This window comes from Lolium rigidum, chromosome 3 (assembly GCF_022539505.1).
Source record: "Lolium rigidum isolate FL_2022 chromosome 3, APGP_CSIRO_Lrig_0.1, whole genome shotgun sequence".
NCBI lineage: Eukaryota > Viridiplantae > Streptophyta > Magnoliopsida > Poales > Poaceae > Lolium > Lolium rigidum.
The window spans coordinates 213,390,006-213,412,662 of NC_061510.1; the positions used below are offsets into that span (position 1 = coordinate 213,390,006).

Below are 22,657 nucleotides of genomic sequence, written 5' to 3' on the forward strand. Positions count from 1 at the left end.
TCTGGGCGAATAAATTTTCCTCAACTCTACTCCCACGTCAGCGGCGATGGCCTTCTAGGCGGCGTCTCGGAGTTGACGGCAACGTGTGCTAGCCAGTCCTTCGGATCGGCATCTTGGTCTTCTCGCCGTTCTTCAGATCTGGCGAGATCAATTTCTCCGTGTATCGTTGTTATCCGCGACGACGCTGGCGGCCAGGCGAATTGGTTCTTCTGGAGAGATGATGTTGGTCCAGAGGTGGTGGATATGTCGTTCTTCTCCGACTTCGTTGGTGGAAGGCAACAGATCTTGGTCCAAGATAGCACAGGGACGTCCCCCGGTCGAAATGCCACAGCGACATGTGTCTCGTTGCTTGCAGTAGTCCTGTTAATCGACTCACAAAGCCTCGTTGGCGATAATGTTTTTTTGGATCTTACAATGGTGGAGGCTTGACGACTCTTTCGGTGTCCGTCTCGGCAGCGCTGGAGTTGGTCGACGGCTACTGGCTATGGTGGTTGCAGGATACCCTAGGAATCGTCTTGTATTTCTCGATTATTTAGGATTTTTCTCTGCAAACTCAGGATAACCATTTTATCCCGGTTTGTCTTTTAGTTTCTACATGTGTTACTTCATGTAAATTGTTTTTCGGCAAATGAAATATGCAGTTGTTCTAAAAAAAAAAAGTCCTCTTTCTATACGAAAAGTAAAGAAAAAGGTCCGGACGGCTCCTCCAACCCCGATCTGCCAATTTAAGATCGGTAGAATTCCGTTTCTTCGTAGGATCCCCGTCTCGTCGCCGCCAGCTGCCATGGCCAACTCTTCTTCGTTTTCATCCAGCGGCGGCGAGCACAGGTCGCGGACCGCGTCAGCCATCGTGGCGCGGGCCGGGCCCGTCTCCGGCTTTCACGATCTCAAGATAGACGGCTACTCCAAGAGCAAGGGGTTGGGCAACAGCAACTTCATCGCGTCCGAGGCGTTCGGCGTCGGAGGCCGTCGCTGGCGTCTCCAGTACTACCCCGACGGTTTCTACGGTTATCCCGAGTGGATATCCTTCTACCTTTGCCTCGATTCCGAAGATGAGAACCCAGTCAACGTGCAGTTCCAGATCAGTTTGCTCGACCACGATGGGAACCCGGTGCCAGAGTACACCAAGGTCAGCAGGACGTGCGATTTCTCCAAGAAAAGAAAAACCATGATGTATGGTTTCGTTCAGTTCATCAGGGCGACGGAACTGAGGAATCTGTTTACCTGAAGGATGACATCTTCAGTGTCCGGTGCGACATGACAGTGCCAAAGAAGGTGTACACAGAGCCCATACCGGCGTTTGACGGCATGGCGCCACCGCATGAGATGTTCCAGCATCTTGGCCAGCTCCTCTCCACCGGGGAGGGGGCCGACGTCACGTTCGAGGTGGGGGAAGAGATGATTCCGGCGCACAGATTCATGCTTGCAGCACGGTCCTCGGTCTTCAGGGCGGAGCTCTTCGGACCGATGAAGGAGAAGACCGACGACTGTATCAGGCTCGATGGCATAGAAGCTAGAGTGTTCAAGGCGATGCTCCACTTTGTCTACACCAACTCGTTCCCGCACATAGATGTGGGAGATGAGATGGCCATGGCTCAACATTTGCTTGTGTTGGCGGATATATAGATATAATCTCGGGAGGCTTAAGTTGATTTGCGAGGACATGCTGCACAGATACATCGATACAAGCACCGTGGCTACTACATTGACGCTGGCCGAGCAACATGGTTGTGGCGGGCTCAAGAATGCGTGCTTGAAGTTCCTTGGGTCTCGGGAGAATTTCAACGCACTTATGGCCAGCGATGGGTTTGAGCATCTCACCAGGAGCTGCCCCTCTCTCCTCAAGAATCTGGATGCCAATCTTGCTGACTAGCTAGCGTATAGGGTTTAGAGCACTTTAATTTTGGAGTTTATCTTGGGCTTGTCTATTTTTTTTTGAACATGATAATTAGTAACTTGTTTTGTCTTCTGGAAAAATTATCAAGTATCATGCTGTTGGATATTTGGTAACCCTGTTCTACGACAGTGAGATTAGAGGTCTCTTATTTTTTTCCAGAACTTAGTGTTTTCATATTTCATATGTTTTCCATAATTTTACAAATAGCATTGATAAAAAGTCCTTCGTCTAGAGATGAAGGGAATTATCTCCGCCAACCCCCTCTGGCCCTCTCATGTCTTTCCCTGACATTGAATCATTCTTTTGCATCGCTGGTCAGCATCTTATCTTTATGTGTTCATGTCTTATTGGTCGTGGTGTGGCGATGTTTATGTTAGGACCCTGTGTAAACAGGTGTATCTGAGTTTGTATTCCATGTATAGGGTCGAAGTTCCCAGATTCCATTGTATCCAAAATTTTGGAGCAGTGGCTTTTTTAATCGTGGACTCAACATGATGTCCTCGATATAGCTTCATGGGGCAAACGAACATTAGGCGTCATCAAGGTTACGATATATGGCCTAACTGGGTAAGAAAATAAGCCAACATCACAAGAGGACTTCGATGCGGTGGTGCTAATAGAGTAACCGCTCTAGTGCTACGGCGTGGAAGCCCTAGATCTTATCTTAGTCTGATGCAGTGGCAGAGTCACCCTTTGGCCGTGTAGTCATTTGAAAACACAATTTATTGGCAATACAAGCTTAAAGTGTGTTAAAATTAATTAAAAAATTATGCAAATATATGTATTTAACTACACAGCTTTAACATGACTACACATGGTTAATGTTCTGGCTGCGTCACTGGTCTGATGTACTTGGTGACCATGGTTTCTTGCGTCGTTTCCTTATAGAAGACACTACTTGAAGTTTTCAGACATGATATTCAAGATGAAAACCCATCCCTGGCCTTCGATGGATGAATATGGAGATGACGGTGTTTCTGTGTTGCTTTCTACTTATAGGTAATGCTCTCAAAGAATCTTTTTACTCATGTATTTCAAGGATAAAGGATATTGCTTGTTGTTGCACGCCCATTGTAGCTTCTGCATGATATTTTCATGGCAAGTCTTTTCTTTTTCTTTTTTGACTATGGTCCTCACCAGCCCTGAACACATCACCAACCACATCCAATCTTACACCCAGAGAGTCCCATCCAACAAATCTCAGCCATTAACCCAACATATCCAACGCATCGAATCTATTCAGTGATGCGAACGGACAACACCCACACTAGGTGATTCCCCCACTAAGGTAAGTTTAAAAAAATCCACGCTAACGCACGTTTAGCGAACGAGCAGTTTTTCTCCATCCCAGGTGACATAGCCATCCCAATTGCCGCCGCACCCTTCCATCACCGCCATAGCCCTCCCGCTCCTTCTAGGCTCCTGCCGCACCCCTCCCAGGAGACCGTCGAGGATGCAAACTTTCACCCTCGCCATCACCAATGCCGTGCCTGCCTCCGTCCGGGGCGAAAGCCCGTGTGCCGCCTGCCCGCTGAGCATCCACGCCGCCGCGCCTGCCTCCGTCCGGTGTGAAATCCCGCCCGCCGACTGTCCGCTGAGCTTCCGCTCCGCCAAGCGCCGCGAGAGCCTATTCTGTTAGTTTTTGTAATGCCCATTCTGTTAATCCATCCTTCAAGCTCACTAGTAGAAAAAAGGCCTTCCGTCCAGCCCCATTAGTCGCGAACATGCAAGAACCGCGACCAATTGGCCCTTTAGTCGCGGTTCGTGAAGCGAACCGCGACCAAAGGCCTGGGCCCAGCGCGCTCGGTGGCCAGCTGGTGGACGGGAGGGCCTTTAGTCGCGGTTGGCCTGGCCAACCGTGACTAAATGTCCTCAGGGGCCTTTAGTCGCGGTTTGCCTGGCCAACCGCGACTAAAGCCCCTCCCCTATAAATACCGACCAGCCCACAACACTTAGCCATTTGGTGCCACTTCTCTTCACAAACTTCACAAGGGGGTGTTGGTTTGCTTTTGGCTCCTCTTATGCACACAAGGTGTTTGATGAAATGCCCCAAGAGCATGAAACCAACATGATATGAAGTGTCGGAGCCACACTTGATCGAGCTTCCTCATTTATTTTTTCCTCCTCGATCGCGGTTAGCAATTAACTTGAACCTTTCATATGTGTCATTGATAAAATATGCATGTGTGTAGTTCATTAATTGTTTAATTTCTATTTAGTCGCTAACAAATGCATGATGGTTAATTATATATTTTATATTAAAATAATGCAGATGAATCGGCAATGGATGTATGCTAACCGACTCTCCGGCGAATTCACTACGGGTTTGAAAGATTTCCTCGTAGTGGCTAATGCGAACAAGCAGGGGGTTTTGTTATCTGTCCATGTGTTGGCTGTAAGAATCAGAAGGGTTACTCTTCCTCAAGGGAAGTTCACCTGCACCTGATTCGGCATGGTTTCATGCCAAGCTATAATTGTTGGACCAAGCATGGAGAAAGAGGGGTTATAATGGAAGAGGATGATATCATCGATGACAACTATCTTGATCATTTCGGTGATACTTTCATGGAGGATGCTCGAAGGTGGGGAAGGTGAAGGGGAAGGTGATCAAGAAGAGGCACGTGATGAGCCCGCTGATGATCTTGGTCGGACCATTGCTGATGCACGGAGTCGCTGCGAAACTGAAAAGGAGAGGGAGAATTTGGATCGCATGTTAGAGGATCACAAAAAGTCGCTGTACCCAGGATGCGATAATGGTCTGAAAAAGCTGGGCTGCACTACTCGGATTTGCTGAGATGGAAGGCACGGGAAGGTGTAGCTGACTCGGGATTTGAAAACTTGCTGAAAATGTTGAAGAATATGTTTCCAAAGAATAACGAGTTGCCCTCCGAGTACGTACGAAGCAAAGAAGGTTGTCTGCCCTCTAGGTTTAGAGGTTCGAAGATACATGCATGCATCAACGATCGCATCCTCTACCGCGGTGAATACGAGAATTTGAATGAATGCCCGGTATGCACGGCATTGCGTTATAAGATCAGAGGCGATGACCCTGGTGACGATGTCGAGGGCCAGAAACCCAGGAAGAAGGTTCCCGCCAAGGTGATGTGGTATGCTCCTATAATACCACGGTTGAAACGTCTGTTCAGGGCGAGCTGATTTAGAGAAATGGAAGGCGAGCTGCAAGAAGAAAATAGAGGGCGAGCCCAAGCCAGTATTTTCTGATGAGCAAAAGAAGTGGGCTAAGTCATTTTTGAACACACCGTCCCAAGCCGCAAAGAATCCGCTCGACGACTATGCACGTGAACTTCGTAGGCAAGCACTCGCGTTCAAGAGGAACCAAGATTTGGCGGAGAAGCAGGAGAAGAAAGCCTTGGAGGAGGCCGAGAAAAAATTAGAAAGGGGGAAAGAAGTTGCCCAGCTCGGGGAACAAAGTAAACAATCGATCGCCCCGCTCATAGTGCAAGCCGCCGTCCGGATGCCCCCGATATCATAGCAGCTGCGGCAGCACATGGATTGACTGTAACGAGTGCCAGAGAACAAGCGGCCGACTTAGGTATCACACTTCGTGCACTGTTAGGCCTTGATGAGGCGCCAATGAAGGACGTAGTATTTACATATGTGAAGAATGGCCCTCTCGTCGAGCCTGCGTAGGAAGAGGATCTACCTCGACAAATGAAAGGTCTGCTAAATTGGTACAATAGTTACATAAAACTTAAAAACGCCAAAGACTATATTTATGCGGAAGTTAGAGCTGAGCATCACTTCAAACATTACTATATCGCGGTTCATCGAGTGAATTGTTCCAGCTGTTCAATCTGCGCGACCTCGACAAATCTATCATCGGTTGCTACGTTACGTAAGTGATTTATTAATTTCTACCCCATCTCGTTCATTGCCTGCACTATATATTGTCCTAACTATCTTGTTGTGTACGCTATTATGCGGAATGAAGAAGCGGGAAATGCAAATAAGGAACATCCATGATGTTGGGTTCATTGACCCATACATCGTTAATTCATATGTGTTAGAACACCACCCCGCCGACGTGGAGGAAGATCTGTGGCGGTTTCTTAGAAAACAGGAACTCAAAAGTGATATTCTATTTCCTTACCATTTTGGGTGAGTGTTTCTGTCTTGAGCACATTCTCTTTTGTTTACTCCATGCATGGTATGTGGCTAATCGATGAGTTATATATGCATGACCGTGCATGTATCGTGTCCGCAGAGTTCCACTGGATTCTGATGGTAATTTCACACCTCCACAGTTCTCGTCCACGACTCTCCGAATATGGATGCGGCGCTTTGGGCCGACATGAGAAAAATGATGCAAAAGTAATTGTTTTCATTCATTTGCGCTCTATATCGATCGGCCTATTTCGTTCATCATTTCCTAATATCAAGTAACTAATTAATAACTCTCTTGTTCATTTAATTTTCTTTGCCTCGTAGGGTTTGGAGACGGTTCGTAGATCAAAAGGTCGGTGAATTCAAAAAAGAGCTACATTTTAAAAGGGCGGTGCGGACGATCGGTGATATTCAGCCACCGGGGACCAATCTATGTGGATACTATGTTTGTGAGAGGATCCGGAGATACACCAATGAGCGGGACCCAGTCGGATGAGCTCAACATCAAGAGGAATAACCTCCGGAAGACGCTTAGTCTAGAAGCTCGCTTCCGACCACTTCAGGAGGAACTAGCTGGATGGTTCGCGAGGGAAGTCATCGATCCTACAGGACAACACTACGTAGAGAACGTAGAACTATACATACATTAAATTATGTATGGAAACTTGTTCAAACTTGTATATGGTCATCCGATGATATTGAATATATATTGTATATTCCTCTTGAATTCTTTTTGGTTCTAATTTCAAATTTGTTTGAAATTGTACATTCATATGCATGCATGTATGTAGTACCGTAGAATATGTGAAACGTACTCCTTCAAAATTACAAATAAAGCACAAAAGAAATAAAACAATACAAATTAAACAGAAAACAGGTTTAGGGGGGGCAGGTTTAGGGGGGGGGGGCCTAAAACCCTAAACCTGCGGCGGCCTTTAGTCGCGGTCGGCCAGAAGAACCGCGACTAAAGGGCCTCCGCCCCGACGGTCGCCTGGCGCCCACGTGGAGGAGCCTTTAGTCGCGGTTCTTAAGGAACCGCGACTAAAGGGGGGGCCTTTAGTCGCGCTTAATTGGTCGCGGTTGCGCAACCGCGACCAATGGCAGTTGCGCATCGCGACTGATGGCCTTTTTTCTACCAGTGGCTGCGCTGATCATCATGTCTATTGTTGGACAGTACAGTATTGTGTAGCCCCACAAACGGCTATAGTATAATCTGTACCCACCCAACCACAATAAATATCCCATTGCAGAAGGTATTGTTCTTTAAAGAGGCATATATATTGATTGCAAATTGTTATAAGATATTTTCATGTTGGTTCTGCAATCTGCTTGTAGGCATGACTCATCTTGTTTAGCTTACATGTTCTTCCGAGTTTCAAGGGCCAGAGTTCTGACGTTTACAAGGAGGAATCTCTTGTAACAATAAATATGTATGTGATGGCAATGATTCTGATTACCTACATAAAAATGGTGTATATTTTCGGATGTAGATTATATCAGTTGCCATATTGTGTATGGTGATGTTGTAGCTTGTAGCTTATATCAGTATTTAGCCACATCGGAGCAAGGTCAAAAACCTTTTTTTTTTTTTGCCATATTGTGTATGGCGATGTTGTCCTTGTTATAAAGATTCTCATCAACCTTTCGTACACATGTTTCCTATCAGATTTAGGCTAACCATTTCAATTCTCTCTTCATCTATGAGTTTTCGGGTTACAAGATGCAAGATGCAGAAACAGATATCGTATGTTGCTTCAAACAGTTATCCTATAGGTTTTCTTTAATTAAATTTGTGGCTTGCTTGCATAGAAAAATAAATGATGAGTGGTTCCTTTAGGCCCAAATTTTAGCATTTGTTTGGAACTAAAAGAAGATGTAGATGAAGAAAGACTATACAAATAGGTCCAGCAAACAACATATACGTTATAGTACTCACTACAACTTTCTCAAAATTACACGTGTGTTACACGTACACGATTACTAGTTAGTGTGAGGCGCATGGTACCAGAGGAGAGTGCTCCTAGCCCTGAGCCTCGTCTCCAGTAGCTTTTTCGTCCAGAAGTAAACAAATGTACCGACATGATTTACATGTGTGTGCAAAATGAGAGTGAGACCACTTATATTAAAATGGTAACCCCTTGTTTCTTAGAGATCAATCCTACCCACTCTTGATAGGCTAACTGTAGTTGCACGCTATGCTGATATCAAATCCACGTTACTGTGGTCCGTTGTCATCTTGATACATTGGCTAAGTTGTATATCACAGTATGTAACGACAATGGGGAATATTGGTGTTGAGATATGTGTCTAATATGTGTATGAATATCACTATAATTGGACTTATAGTTAGTGGTAGGTTACATGTTGAAGTCGAACTTTGTAACCTGGTAGAATATATAAAGGCACCGTGGGCAGCCAAAATAGACTAGACGCTAGTTGTAGGCTAGACATGTGGCAGAGACGTTGGACCAGTGTGACTGTTTGTAGATCTGATGTGTATGTACACCTCGGCGAGCTTATCATCAACGATACCATGATAAGTACTTGGGGATGTAGGCCTTGATCATTGAATTGCGTTAACGAATCTCGGATTTCTTGTTCTTGTATGATCCATTTGGCACATCCGACGATAACACTTAGTCTTTAGTAATTTAAAGTCTAGCATAATAACACCTTTTATATAAAGAAAATAGTTTTTTGCTCAGTGCATAGAACAATAGAAATAACGTGATTCAAGCATTTCCTGTTTTGTAATTAGTTATTATACTCCTTCCGTTTAAAAATAGTTGTCTCGTTTTTATCTAGATACGGATGTATGAGACACCTATTTTTAAACGAAGGGAATACTATTATGGATTTTCTATGTCCTCAGTCTCCCAGTCATCCACAAAAAAATATTTCTGTTGCACTTTTCTGCGGAAAAAGTGCAATTGTATTTTTCTGCTGCAAAAGTGTTACTAGATCGAGTTGTATTATTTTTGAAATTTGAACTGCAGCTGCATTTTTCTAAGATAGAAAATCTCAGTCAACTAAGATATAGACAAACCCTATTCTTAATTAGGTTCACCATAATGTCTTGCATATACTATGAATATGGGCGTAACGTTTCAGACAATTATGAAAAAAACATTTGATATATTTCACCTCTTATTTCGTACATGGACTAAATTACCATCCTGAGTCAATCACGTGTTGCTCCCAAACCCTTCTCTCACAGTCTCACGTCTCACCAATCAGATCAGCATGTTGCTCCCAGTCGCCTCCTCCGCTGCTCTATAGGTCGTCGTCGCCAATCCAGAACGGTAGCATGGTAATTATATGTCTCCATAATTTGAAATACCTGGAATCTAAAATTATTTTTGAAAACTATACAATAATATCCGAATTCTGTTGCAGTGAAGTGAAGGTGAAGAAGTCATCCATGAAGATTGTCAACCAGCTGGTCTAGGATGTCGGGGCAGACGCTCTTGAGATGCTTGAATTCATCTGTCACCACGGTTGCTTGTAAATTGGCCACAGATTCGAGAAACTTGAAGCATGCCTTTCTAAGCCCATAACAAGCATGCTGCTCACATAGTGTCAACATAGAGGCCGCCGTCTTGGTATTGATATAGTTGCACAAGTTGTTCTCACAAATCAACTTTAACCTCTCGAGGTCATACCTGTCCGCAGCTATAAGCAAGTGTTGAGTCATCTCCATGGCGTACCCGTCGTCTATCTCGGGCAGTTCGTCGGTGTAGATGAAGTCCAGCATAGCTCTAAAAACCCTGGCATCCATGTCGTCGATACGCACACGTGCTGCAGTGTGCTCTTTCATGGGACCAAAGAGCTCCGCCATGAACACGGACGACCGGGCAGCGAGGACGCATCTGTGTGCGGAGAAGGTCTCACCGCCGACCTCAAACATTACATCCGCACCCTTGCCTGATGATAGGAGTTCGCCATACTGGTGACGCATGTCAGAAGGTGGCACCGCAACAAACTTGCTGAGGGCGATATCGCACATGAACTTGAAGCTGTCATCTTTCAGATAGCCAGACTTGACCAGTTCCGTTTCTGTCGTGAAATTCGTCGCCCACAAGGAACAGTTCTTCGGCAAGGTCGTGTATATTATGTCACGGTCAGAGCCAGAGCCAGACGGCTTGGAGTCGTCGTGGAGCAACCTGAACGTGGCCCTCACCTCGACCTTGGCAGCATAGGTGCCGACAAGCAGCAGAGCCATGGATATCCATCCATTGGCCCCCGAGACCGAGCCGTCTGGGTAGTACTTGACTTGCCAGCGGTGGCCTCCGACGACGAACACGTCGGACGTGATGCTGTTGCCCACGCCGATCCGCGCCCTGGTTTTGGAGTAGCCCTCGATCTTGAACGCGCACGAACCCGACGCCGATGGCTTGGAGATGATTGACAACGTCGTCTGCTGCGCCGGCGCGACGCGGCTGCCGCCGCCGCCATGGACAGATCTAGAAGAGCTGGACATAGATCCAAAACTGTGTGGCCTTGAGAGCAAGGAAAGAATTCTGTTCCTTACGCAAACAAACGCGTCCGTGTTTTCTGCTTCAATCAATCGGAGTACTCCGTATATAAAGTGCGTGGCATGTAAGCAGCTAGAAATTAATACGAGTATGGTATAGGTGTTACCCTATTGAAAGCAGAATCGCAGATGCCTCCCGTTCAAGTGCGTTGTGCCCGGGATCGATCGTGACCCGTTGTGCTGAGTTCAGAGATACGTACATATACTACCATGTTGGTGTCCCAAAACCCCATAGTTGTTTATGAGCTGGTAAGTAGTCGTATAGCTCCGGCCCTCCGGAAAAGAGTCCTACCCGTGCACCGTGCACGTAGACATAATATCCCGCTACGTCGAGGGTATCTATCGACCAGCTCGATCGCACAATCTTCGCCGGCGAGTAGTGAATCGATTTGTCGAGTTTCCGATCGGCGATCGAGATGAAGCTCGTGGCGGCGTACCTGCTGGCCTGCCTGGCTGGGAACCCGAGCCCGAACAAGGACGACGTCCGCAAGATCCTCGACTCGGTGGGCGCCGAGGTGGAGGAAGACAAGATGGAGATGCTCTTCAAGGAGGTCGAGGGCAAGCCGGCAAGGACGTGCTCGAGCTCCTCGCAGCCGGCAGGGAGAAGTTCGCCTACGCGCCTACTGGCGGCAGTGCTGGTATGGACTCGGCTCCCGCCGCCTCCTCCGGGGGCGCCACTGCTGCCGAGAATAAGAAGGAAGAGAAGGCGGAGGAGAAGATGGAGGAAGAGGAGGACGACAACATGTTTAGCCTCTTCGACGACTAAGCAATTAGGATGGAAAATGCTTGGGATCCGGCGACCGATCAGCGTCGCGCGATCGGTCGTTCCGTCACACTCTTGCTTGCGCGCTTACTTTTCGCTGGTCCCGCCGAGCTAGCTCACAGGAGCTCCTCCTTTTTCGTACCCGAGCCAGAGCCTAGATGGCGTGCTCATATCAACTTACTTTTCTCACGTGGCTTGGACCACTTCTGCGCTGCTCTTCCTTTTTGCTACTCATGTACTACTTGCGATCTGTTGTGTGCTAGCCTAGGGGCTGCAAAATAAATGTGAGTGAGAGGCTACGATTGTAACACTAGATAGCTATCCATCGTATTTTCAATTGCCCAGCTACAAAAATATCAGTGATTAGTTAAATTTTTAGTGGTGAAAACATAATTAGATTTTTTGATTTTATGTATATATTATTTTTGACAAACCGGCGTCTCATCTGTCTTTTGCTGCAAACACACGAGTAACTAGTGGAAATGGGAATATTACCAATGTTGGATTAGTTAATTGATTTAGCTAAGATAGTTATGGAATATTGTTGTAAATCACAATGAGATGTTGTGAAAATTTTGAGCCCGGAATTTTTTTTGCGTAGTCGACTATTGTTGTAAACACCCCAAAAAAAGATTATTTTTACTGGTAATTTTTGTTGTAAATGTTATGGTGCATTGTTGTAAAATATTTTTGGCATGTGAATTTTTTAGTGGAAATTGTTATTTTTTTGTTAAAATTGTTGTAGACTATTGTTGTAAACACCCAAACTTTGTTGTTGGTTTTACTGTTAATTATTGTTGTAAATATGTCGACGATTTGTGGTGAAGATATTTTTTGCTTGGGAATTTTTAGCATTGGAATTTTTGTTTTTATTAAAATTGTAGTCGATTATTGTTGTGAACACCCAATTTTTTTTGTTGGTTTTGTTTTTAACTATTGTTGTAAATATATTAATGATCTGTTGTATATATACATTTTCGCACATACAATTATTAGTGTTAAAATTTTTTTTTTGTTGAAGTCGTTGTTGGATATTTTTGTAAAATACCAAACTTTTTGTTAGATTACTTATTTTTATTAGATACACTAACCCACTATTGCTAATAATTAAGTGTGGAACTAGCTACCTAAATAGTAGAGCAGGCACGTAGCGTATGTGGAGCCCACCCATGTGAGCACTGCCATGCACAAGCTTGTGTACTCGCGCGAGCATGCAAAAGCTAGCAGCCAACTTCAACTAGGCCTCATGACCGTGCGAGCAGTGCAGCAGCCATGAAAGCGGCATGTCTTCTCTCTAGTCTGACGCAACGTAGCATCCGGGAGGGACCAGTCCACGTGAGGAGAAAGCAAATGATTTCCTACCGTATAATGGCTAATCAACGGGCGCGGGAACGACCGATCTTTGGCTCGTCAATCCGCCGACCGACGGCTAGCGCACGCCAATTAGGATAGACTCATATACATGCATACATGGCGTCCGGACTCATTATATATAAATCGGCAACAATAGTACTAGTATACTGATTTAGGTGTCATTATATATGATCCTCTCTTTTAGTAATTATTGTTAGGATTGATCTCCACCGCACCTGAGCCCAACGGCTCTGGCACGACCCCTTGACCTCGTCCGCGCCCTGATCGGGGGCGCCCAACCGTTCGCTGGTTGGTGGGCCCCTGTCGCCTGCACTATATAGAGTGGTGGGGGCAGTGGCACTCGGTACGAGGTTGCCCTGAGCTGCCACTCGCCCCACTAGACGACCCACCGATTAGGGTTAGTGCAGTGTCGACGGGAAGCTCCGCCACCACCTCTCTCCCTCAACCTCACGCCGTCATCGCCATGTCCAGATCGGCGAGTTCCTCCTCCAAACGAGAAGGTAAACCCACAGTACATGTACATCTCTCTCTCCCTCTCACAGTACCAAAACATTATTTACAGAGATAGTACCCGTCATTAGATCTATCCTAGTCGATCTAGCAATTCTATCATTGGTATCAGAGCCATCTAGGGTGTAGATCTTGTGCATTTTCGGGTAGAAAAGAAATCAAAGACAAACCCTAGCTCGCCCTACCGAAAGAAAAGTGAACCGGCCGAGGCCCTCGGGCTTGCCGGCAAAGTATGTGCCGCCGCAGGGCCGCGCCGTTCCTCTCGATCCAGGTGCGCATCGGCAAGCCGAGGAGAACCACCTCATCTCCACTTGCTGCTGCGGCGGCTGTGCGAGACGGGGCAAAGAAAAGCTTACTGCCCGGGGCCTTGGGCTCGCCGGGCAGCAAGAACAGGGGCAGTGGGGCTACGCGCCGCCACCGCCGAAAAACACCGGCTGCTGCCCGCAATGAAAAGCGCCACCACTGCGTCGCTTGACGGCAACGCGCCCACCCTCGGGTGCACGCGCCGCCGCCAAGAGGTACAGGGGGCGCCGCCGATGCCTGCCTCCGCCGCTCGCATGGAAGCCGGGCTGCTGCCGGCAAGAGGAGCGGGGCGCGGTTGCGTGCTGCTGCTGCCGTGGCCGCCAGAGAGCGCCGGGCGGGGCGCGCCAGTAAAGGGCGGGCACGCCGACGACGGCGAGCCGCCGGGCCACGCGCGCGGGCGGGAGGGGCGCCCTCCTCCGCGCCGCCGCCGCCTCCAGACAGTGGCTACAGAGAGACGCTGGGGGAAAATGATGGCTAGGGTTAGGGTTTCTAACCGTTTTGGTGCCTTTATACCGAGCGAAAAAAAAGGCCCGTCGTCGGATTGAATCGGACGGCCAGGAGTGCCTGTCACGTGGGCACCGTGTGCGGGCCGCGTCGGCGCCGTGTGCGGGCCGCGTGTGATCCGCTGGCCAGGCCGCGGGCGGGCCGCAGGAAGGCCGCGGCAGCAGGCCGCGTTAGCAGGCCGCACCGCGTGCGGGCCGCTCCTGCCTGCCGCGTGCCGCACAGCGTGGGCACCGCGTAAGCTGCGCGTCGCGCAGTGCGTAGCAGGCCGCGTGGGCCGCGGGCCGCGCTGTAGAGTAACAGTCAGTTTTTACTGTTTTATTAATTACAGAGGCTTTTTAGGCAATTTTTTGGCTGTTTTTTGGCCAATTTTTTTTTTGTCTAGTTTCTTTTTCCTAACAAATTGAACCAACGAGATATTTGTTTTAGGAAATGAAATAAAGTAACAGTAATGCCTCTGAAAAGTTAAAGTTTCCGCTGCAATAGTAAAAGAAGCATTTTTGTCAAGTTTTTTCCGAGCAAATTGAACCAACGAGATATTTGTTTTAGGAAATTAAAAATTAAGAGAGATGCTTCTGAAAGTTTTAAAGTTTAATGAATTCAAAGTTTCCGTTGCAAATAGTTAAAGATGCATTTTAATGATGCAAATAGTGATTATTGTGATTCAAAGTGATAATAATCAAATTTTTAAAGAAAATGATTAAAGTGATTATTGTGATAATTATGGTTGTGTTATTTTTTGACCAACGTTATTAATGACATGATCGTGATTTGTTGCAATAAGAAGTGCATTTATCTCTATTTCTGCCCAACGGTGACATAGTTTTAATTGCACAAACAGTTGTATGTTCTAATTTTGACCAACGTTGGATTATTGCATGCAATTGTTGTTATGATCTCATTTCATTGTGGTTTAAAGGAGGGTACTACTTGATGAGCTGCATCAAGGATGTTCCAACCCTCGGAGGTGACAACTACACTCGAATGGAGAAAGAAGGTCGATTTGTGCTTGAGGTGGACTGGGTTCCCACAACCGGTTCGACCAAAAGATCCGATCAGAAATGACAAGGATAATGATGTCGCATGGCGGAATAAAAGGTGGCTAAGTGCCATTTATAAAGAACACAATTGAGATCGCTATTGTGGGCTCAATTGCAGAGTGTGCTTCCGTAGGGAAGTATCTTGAAAGAATAAAGAGCCATTTCACTGGTTCTTCAAAGATATGTGCGACCCAGCTGCTGTAGCAACTGGTGACAGAAAAGTATACATGGACAGGAAGGACATGACAAGTGTGCCATATGGTGTAATAATGCTTATGTGGGTGTTGTCTGTGTCTAATGTGAGTGAAAAAGTGTTGTCCGTGTTGGACAAATAACAAAAGAAAAAAAAAAGAACTGATGAATCGTCGAAATATGGCATTGTGGCTTAGGCCATATTTCGAGGGGGAGAATAGAAAGACTTGTTAAAAATGGTATTCTTCCTCCATTAGAATCCTCAGACATAGAACAGCGCATCGATTGCATTAAAGAAAATTTTGTAAAGCAAATTAAAAAGGGTGCAAATCGATGCACAACAACACTAGAAATAATTCACACCGAGATATGTGGATCATTTCCTGTGAAATGTGTGGATGGCTATGATTCGTTCATAACATTCACGAATGATTACTCCCGATATGGTTATATTTATCCAATAAAAGAAAGAACATAAGCTTTGGATAAATTCAAAATATTGAAAGCTGAAGTTGAAAATCAGCATGATAAAAGAATAAAGATAGTTAGGTCTGATCGTGGAGGGGAGTACTACGGTCGACATACTCCATATGGCCAAGTCCCTGGACCTTTTGCAAGGTTTCTACAGGAGACTGGAATAGACGCCCGGTACTCGATGCCGGGCGAACCTCGGCAGAATGGGGTAGGCTGAAAGGCGCAACCGTACCCTTATGGATATGGTGCGCGAGTATGATGAGCTATTCCACCCTACCATTGGGATTGTGGATTCGGGCGTTAAAAACCGCTATTCACATTCTAAACAGAGTACCAAGCAAATCGGTGCCCAAAACGCCGTATGAGCTATGGACGAGGAGAGTGCCTTCTCTAAACCACCTGAAAGTGTGGGGGAGCCCTGCTGAGGCCAAAGTATTCAATCCAAATATCGCAAAGTTAGATACCAAAACAGTCAGCTGCCACTTTATTGGCTATCCTCAAAAGTCAAAAGGTTATTGTTTCTACTGTCTAGAGAAATACACAAAGTTTGTGGAAAACGAGACATGTTGTCTTCTTAGAAGACGAAATGATGAGGGGGGGCATGGTAGCTCCGAAAATTGATCTTGAGGAGAAAAGGGTGCATGCACCTAATCCGATGACTCAGGAGCCATTTTTTGCGCTACCATGTGCACCTGTACCGATGATCCCTGCGATTGTGGTGCAAGCGCCTGTTGTGACTCCACCCATGACAACGATGAGTGAAAGTTCGGAACCTGTCCGTCAGGAGCCGAATGAACCATTTGTTGAGCATGAAAGGGAGCAACAATAGCCACCTCCTGAAAAGTACAAAGCACGACTTGTGGCAAAAGGATTTACACAAAGAGAAGGGATAGATTACAATGAGACATTTTCTCCGGTCTCATGTAAGGATTCCTTCAGAATCATCATGGCACTAGTTGCACATTTTGATTTAGAGTTGCATCAAATCAATGTAAAGATGGCATTTCTAAACAGAGATTTAGAAGAAAATGTCTACATGAAACAACCCAAGGGTTTTATCATGGAAGGCAAGGAAGAAATGGGATGCCGCCTAAAGAAATCCATTTATGGATTAAAGCAAGCCTCCAGAGAGTGGTATCTAAAGTTTAATGAAACAATTAAGAGATTTGGATTTAAAGAAAATATTGAGGACAATTGCGTTTATGCAAAGTTTAAAAGTGGGAAATATATTTTCCTAATCTTGTATGTGGATGATATTCTGCTTGCAAGCAGTGATGTTAGTCTACTGCAAGAGACAAAGAATTCTTGTCCTCAAATTTTGATATGAAAGATGTTGGTGAAGCGTCATATGTTTTGGGCATAGAAATTCACCGTGATAGGAACAATGGAGTATTAGGACTATCGCAAAAGGCTTATTTAGAAAAGATTCTAAGTAAGTATAATATGCATAAGTGCAGTGCCACACCTGCCCCTATAGTCAAGGGCGACAGTTTTGGGCAACATCAAAGTCCCCAAAATCAATACGAGCTCGATCAAATGAAAGCGGTTCCATATGCTTCGGCTATTGGAAGCCTACAGTATGCACAAGTGTGCACTCGCCCTGACTTAGCATTTATCACGGAGTACTCGGTAGATATCAAGAAAATCCAGGTTTTGAACACTGGAAAATGGTAAAGAAGGCATTGTGTTATGTGAAAGGCACAAAGAACTACATGCTAACATACAGAAGATCTGATTCCCTAGAAATAAGAGGGTATTCAGATGCAGATTTTGCGGGGGATAAAGATGATAGAAAATCCACATCTGGATATGTATTCACCCTCGCAGGGGGAGCTATTTCGTGGAGAAGCTCCAAACAGACCATAGTTGCATCATCCACGATATATGCAGAATTTATAGCATGTTATGAAGCCGCGGGGCAGGCATTATGGTTAAAGAAATTTATACCCGACTTGAAAGTGGTAGATTGTATTGACAAACCACTAAAGATGTACTGCGACAATGAGCTCACGCGTATTTTATGCTCACAACAACAAGTCAAGTAATGCTACTAAACCGATTGAGGTTAAGTATTATGTTGTGAAACACAAGGTCCAGGATCAAACTATAAGTCTCGAGCATATAAGGACAAAAGATATGCTTGCGGATCCGCTAACGAAAGGCTTACCACCCGGCGTGTTCAAGGAGCACGTAGCCGGCATGGGTTTAAGGGAAAGTCTTACCTATCCTGGATCATAAGAGGCCCAAAAGTAAAAGAATTTGTTTCAAAACAGAGAAGTGTATTGTGGCTGTCTGATTCTATCGGCAATAGAGCTGTGACAATGAAACATGCCCTATGGACTGATCCAAAATGAAACGAATAAAGTGAAAGTATAAGTTAAAAGAAGAGTTGAGATCAAGGGGGAGAATGTTAGGATTGATCTCCACCGCACCAGAGCCCAACGGCTCTGGCACGACCCCTTGACCTCGTCCGCTCCCTGATCGGGGGCGCCCAACCGTTCGCTAGTTGGTGGGCCCCTGTCGCCTGCACTATATAGAGTGGTGGGGGCAGTGGCACTCGGTACGAGGTTGCCCTGAGCTGCCACTCGCCCCACCAGACGACCCACCGATTAGGGTTAGTGCAGTGCCGACGGGAAGCTCCGCCGCCACCTTTCTCCCTCAACCTCACGCCGTCATCGCCATGTCCAGATCGGCGAGTTCCTCCTCCAAACGAGAAGGTAAACCCAAAGTACATGTACATCTCTCTCTCCCTCTCACAATACCAAAACATTATTTACAGAGATAGTACCCGTCATTAGATCTACCCTAGTCGATCTAGCAATTCTATCAATTATCTTATTGTTACACGTGGCATCTCGTTAATCGTTTAATTTATTCCCCTTTCATGTCCATGTTCTATATGATCCCCTCAATGCTTCTATTATATGCATCAATGCATCTATCTCCACAAAACATCAATACAATACAACACAACACCATGATGGCACGAGTTGCGGCGCTTGGCCGTTGGAAGATTTGTGAAAATATGCCGATCCATGAAACATGGAAGCTTTTTATTTTGAGATGTGAAACATGAAAGTTAAGTTTATATAAACTTGCCATATCTATTGATCAGAAGGATTGTTTCAGTTGATCGGACGTTAAAATTTTCTGGGAAGAACTAACTGAAATACTCCAGATGCAAAAAAGCAATAGAAGAGCTAGCTCATGTTCATCTTTGAAGTTGTTGGAAGACACAGCTTATGATATTATGCAATACTAATTTACATAGCTTGTACAATCCAAAAGAATAGACCAAGGAATAGTACTAATTCTTGCGTTCACTACTATATTGATGAGGACATCCCTACTACACCACTACCTCCGTCATTGATAAATGAAGATGAACCTGCTGTGAAGCTCAAGTCCGATGAAGTTCGGATTGGACCAATTACAAGAGCTCGTGCGAAGCTACTTAAACAACAGGTGAACTTGTTTCTAAATGATACTTTGATTGATGAGAACTTTATACTGCCTAAGTCCTATTACTTATGTATCATCAGGTATCAAGATGAGACGAGCATCGCACGAGGAGAGGAGCAGCTGGACATGAAGACGGATGTCAAGATGGACGTGAAGCTGGACATGGAGCTGGACATGAAGATATCTCATGGACGCGCGAGGGAGGAGCGGGAGGCATGCGCGAGAGGAGAAGACGACGTCCAGGCAGGTCCAGCACCCGGTTAGACCGGCCTCCAGACCGGCCAGCCCGGTCCCTGGCCCGGTTGACCGGCCGCCAACAGGATGGGATTTATCGTACCGGGCAAAAACCGGAATTTTGCGAACTTTCCGGTTGACGACCGGTTGACCGGATCCCACGCCGGCCTGCCCGGTCCCTGGCCCGGTTGACCGGATTCCAGACCGGATCTGTCCGAGTCTGTCTCGACCAGAACTATTCTAGGTCGGTTTTACTTGTATTTTTCGACCAGAACTCGTCCCGGACGCCTATATAAGTGCCTTGGACGACCCCCTAGCTGCTTTAGACCAAGTTTAAGATAAACCCTAATTCATAGTTGTTTGCTAAGCAAAACTATTGTTCCCCAACTCTCCAATTCGTTGCGATCTGGAGTTTTATGCTACTGAAAGTTTGTGTGATCTCGTTGTTCCATTGGGGATTAGAAGATTGCAATCTACCGCTTCGTGGTCGTCGGCTACGTGCGCAAGTGTGTGGAGTTGCGAATATCTTGCAGGGTTGAGAGCTGTTGCATTGGCATCAGGAATCAATCGAGAGACTTCGTTGCGTCATACAAGTTATCCTCCTCATCATCATCGATTTCATCCGCTGCTACCATCACGTGTTCATCAACACCCGTCGCTTACTGAGAAGATCGGGCCACCCCTTATCATCTTGGTATCAGATTTCCAGTTTTCCTCGGTAAGCCATCCACAATCCACCCCATAGTTGAGTTGTGAGTGTTTTCCTATCCAGAAAAAGCCATAAAAAGTTAGGGTTAGGGTTTGCCATAGCCTTAGATTGCACTAATTTCAAGTTTTAGTTGCTTTTCGTAGTTGTTTTTGCGTATCTTTTCTTTCCATCTAGTATTTTAGGGTTTGAGTTTACTCTTTCATCTTGTGTTCCTTTATCTCGTGGTGTCAGTTTTGTTACTCCGAGTCCACATAGCGTACAGTGTGCTTGTTTCCAACCATAGACACAGCCTATCGATATAAAGTGACTAGGAACTTCTCCAGAAGAGACTAGTTTTACCGCTCGACAGGCTGCTCGTTAGGTTATCGGTGCTTTGCATATTTCTGTTGGCCGTGTTATCAAGGAGTTGCGTCAGAAAATCAAAAAAAAAAATTGAAAAGAAGCAAAAAGAGCTACATAGCTGCGTGTGTTATACAAAAAGAAAAATCCAAAAAGAAAAGTGAAGTGCTAGTTGAATCAAGTGAAGGCCTAAGTTTACTTTACTGCACCCGTAGTTGAGCAATCTTGTGCCTGTCTCGTTGAGCTTTGCTAGCGTCTCTCTAGTGCATTGCAACCTTTCCTACATATAGTTACATTGCCCCATTCTATCGCCTTGTGTGAGTATCATTGGTTGTCTACGGTCAGCGGTAGAGCTTGTTATTGGTGCAAATAGGTAGCCCACCTACAGCCCCACATATATCCTGCTTTGTTGTGTGATTTGTTCTTATACCCTTGATATTCGCTTCGCTACGTCCGTGCACTAGTCCGTCAATCCAAGTTGGTAAGCAATACTAATTCACTTTGGAGCGGTAAGATTTACCTTTCTTATCGGTTTTGAGTGAGTTGTGAGAGTACCACCAAAGATTTTTGTTTAGTGCACTAACCTACTAATCATGTCTTCTACCGAGAATGTTGATGTGATGCAGAAAAAGGATCCAGCAACGACAGTTACTTGGCTGGAATTTGAGGCACTTCGTGATCACATGCAACGTGAAATACGAGTTGCTAGTGATGTGTTGGACAAGGATATTCAGAGTGTACACTTGAAGGTCGATGAGGCTACTACGACGGTTAATACCGTTCAAACATCGGTGACGACTCTTCAAGCATCTATACAAGCTTTGACAACCGCCGTTGGTGAGATGCGTACAATGGTGCAACAACAACCACCACCTAATGAAGATGGCAGTGTGCAAGGTGACAATGCCGAAGCTGCTAATGCTCAAGGGCGTGGTGTTGGTCGTGGTCTTGGACGTGGTGTTGGAGATGCGTTCCGTGGTCGTGGTTTTGTCCCCGTCGGAGCCCAACGTGTTCTACAACAACAAGACGATGGTTTGGGTAAGCCCAAGTTCTCAATTCCCAGATTTGAAGGAGGTACTGATGTTGAAGAATATCTTACATGGGAGCTAAAGATTGAGAGATTATGGCGTTTACATCCTGACTATGCGAAGATAGGAAGATCAAGCTTGCTTCCTCTGAATTTGATGGCTATGCATTGCGTTGGTGGGATGGACTTGTGAGTGCTCGAGAAGAAGATGGTGAGCTGCCTATTATCACATGGCGTGCTATGAAGGCCGCAATGAGAGCTCGTTTTGTGCCTACCAATTACTTGCGTTCCGTCTTTGACAAGTTGACCCAATTGAAGCAAGGTGTGTTGACGGTTGATGCTTACTACAAGGAGATGGAGATGCTTATGCAGCGTGCCCGTGTCCAGTGAGTCTCTTGAGATGACACTACAGCGTTTTACGAATGGTACGCGGTTTAATATCGAGGGCATTGTGCGTCATCACAGCTACACTACTATGAATGAGCTACTACATCATGCAAGAGAAGTTGAGTCACAGTTGGCTGAAGAACTGCAAATGAAGGGCCGTGCTACAGGCGCTGGGCGCTACACACCCCGCGCGCCGCCCTCCATGGCGCCATCATCGCGCCCTGCGGATGTTCCTTCTTCGTCTAGCAAGCCGGTCTCTACGGTGTCTAACACAAGGAAGCCCGCCCCTGCAGCAAGTGGAACTAGTTGTAACATGTCGACAGCGCGCAATCGCGATATGGCTTGTCATACATGTGGTGGCAAGGGTCACTTCAAGCGAGATTGTCCTAACCGCAAAGTTATGATCATTAATGAGGACAATGAGTATGAAGCTGGAGATGATGTTGATCCAAATGCTCCAGATGAGGATGATTATGACAGTGATGGGTTTGATGCTTTCCCTTCTAAAGCTCAAACTATTGTTGTCTCGCAGCGTGTTCTTAATGTGCGGTCAAGTGCATCTACACGAGCGCTGTAATTTGTTCCAAACAAAGGCACTAGTTGGTCCTGATAAGGCTTGCAAGGTCATTATTGATGGCGGGAGTTGTCGCAATCTAGCAAGCAAAGAGTTATGTGCCAAGCTGAAACTGAAGTATCTACCGCACCCGCATCCATATTACATTCAGTGGTTGAGCAATAATGGTGAGATGAAGGTGAGCCACATGGTGCGTGTTGATTTTGAGATTG

At 46.0% G+C, this 22,657-nt stretch overlaps 1 protein-coding gene and 2 pseudogenes across 1 annotated transcript; 2 read left to right on the forward strand and 1 right to left on the reverse strand.

Moving 5' to 3' along the window:
* Nucleotides 1–784: 784 nt before the first annotated feature.
* On the forward strand, nt 785–1,873 carry LOC124696036 (annotated as a pseudogene).
* Nucleotides 1,874–9,437: 7,564 nt separating this feature from the next.
* LOC124696037 (BTB/POZ and MATH domain-containing protein 2-like) lies at nt 9,438–10,502 on the reverse strand. The gene has a single exon (XM_047228824.1). It carries the CDS (start codon nt 10,500–10,502, stop codon nt 9,438–9,440), a length of 1,065 nt encoding a protein of 354 aa, XP_047084780.1.
* Nucleotides 10,503–10,972: 470 nt separating this feature from the next.
* LOC124696038 lies at nt 10,973–11,322 on the forward strand (annotated as a pseudogene).
* Nucleotides 11,323–22,657: the final 11,335 nt, after the last annotated feature.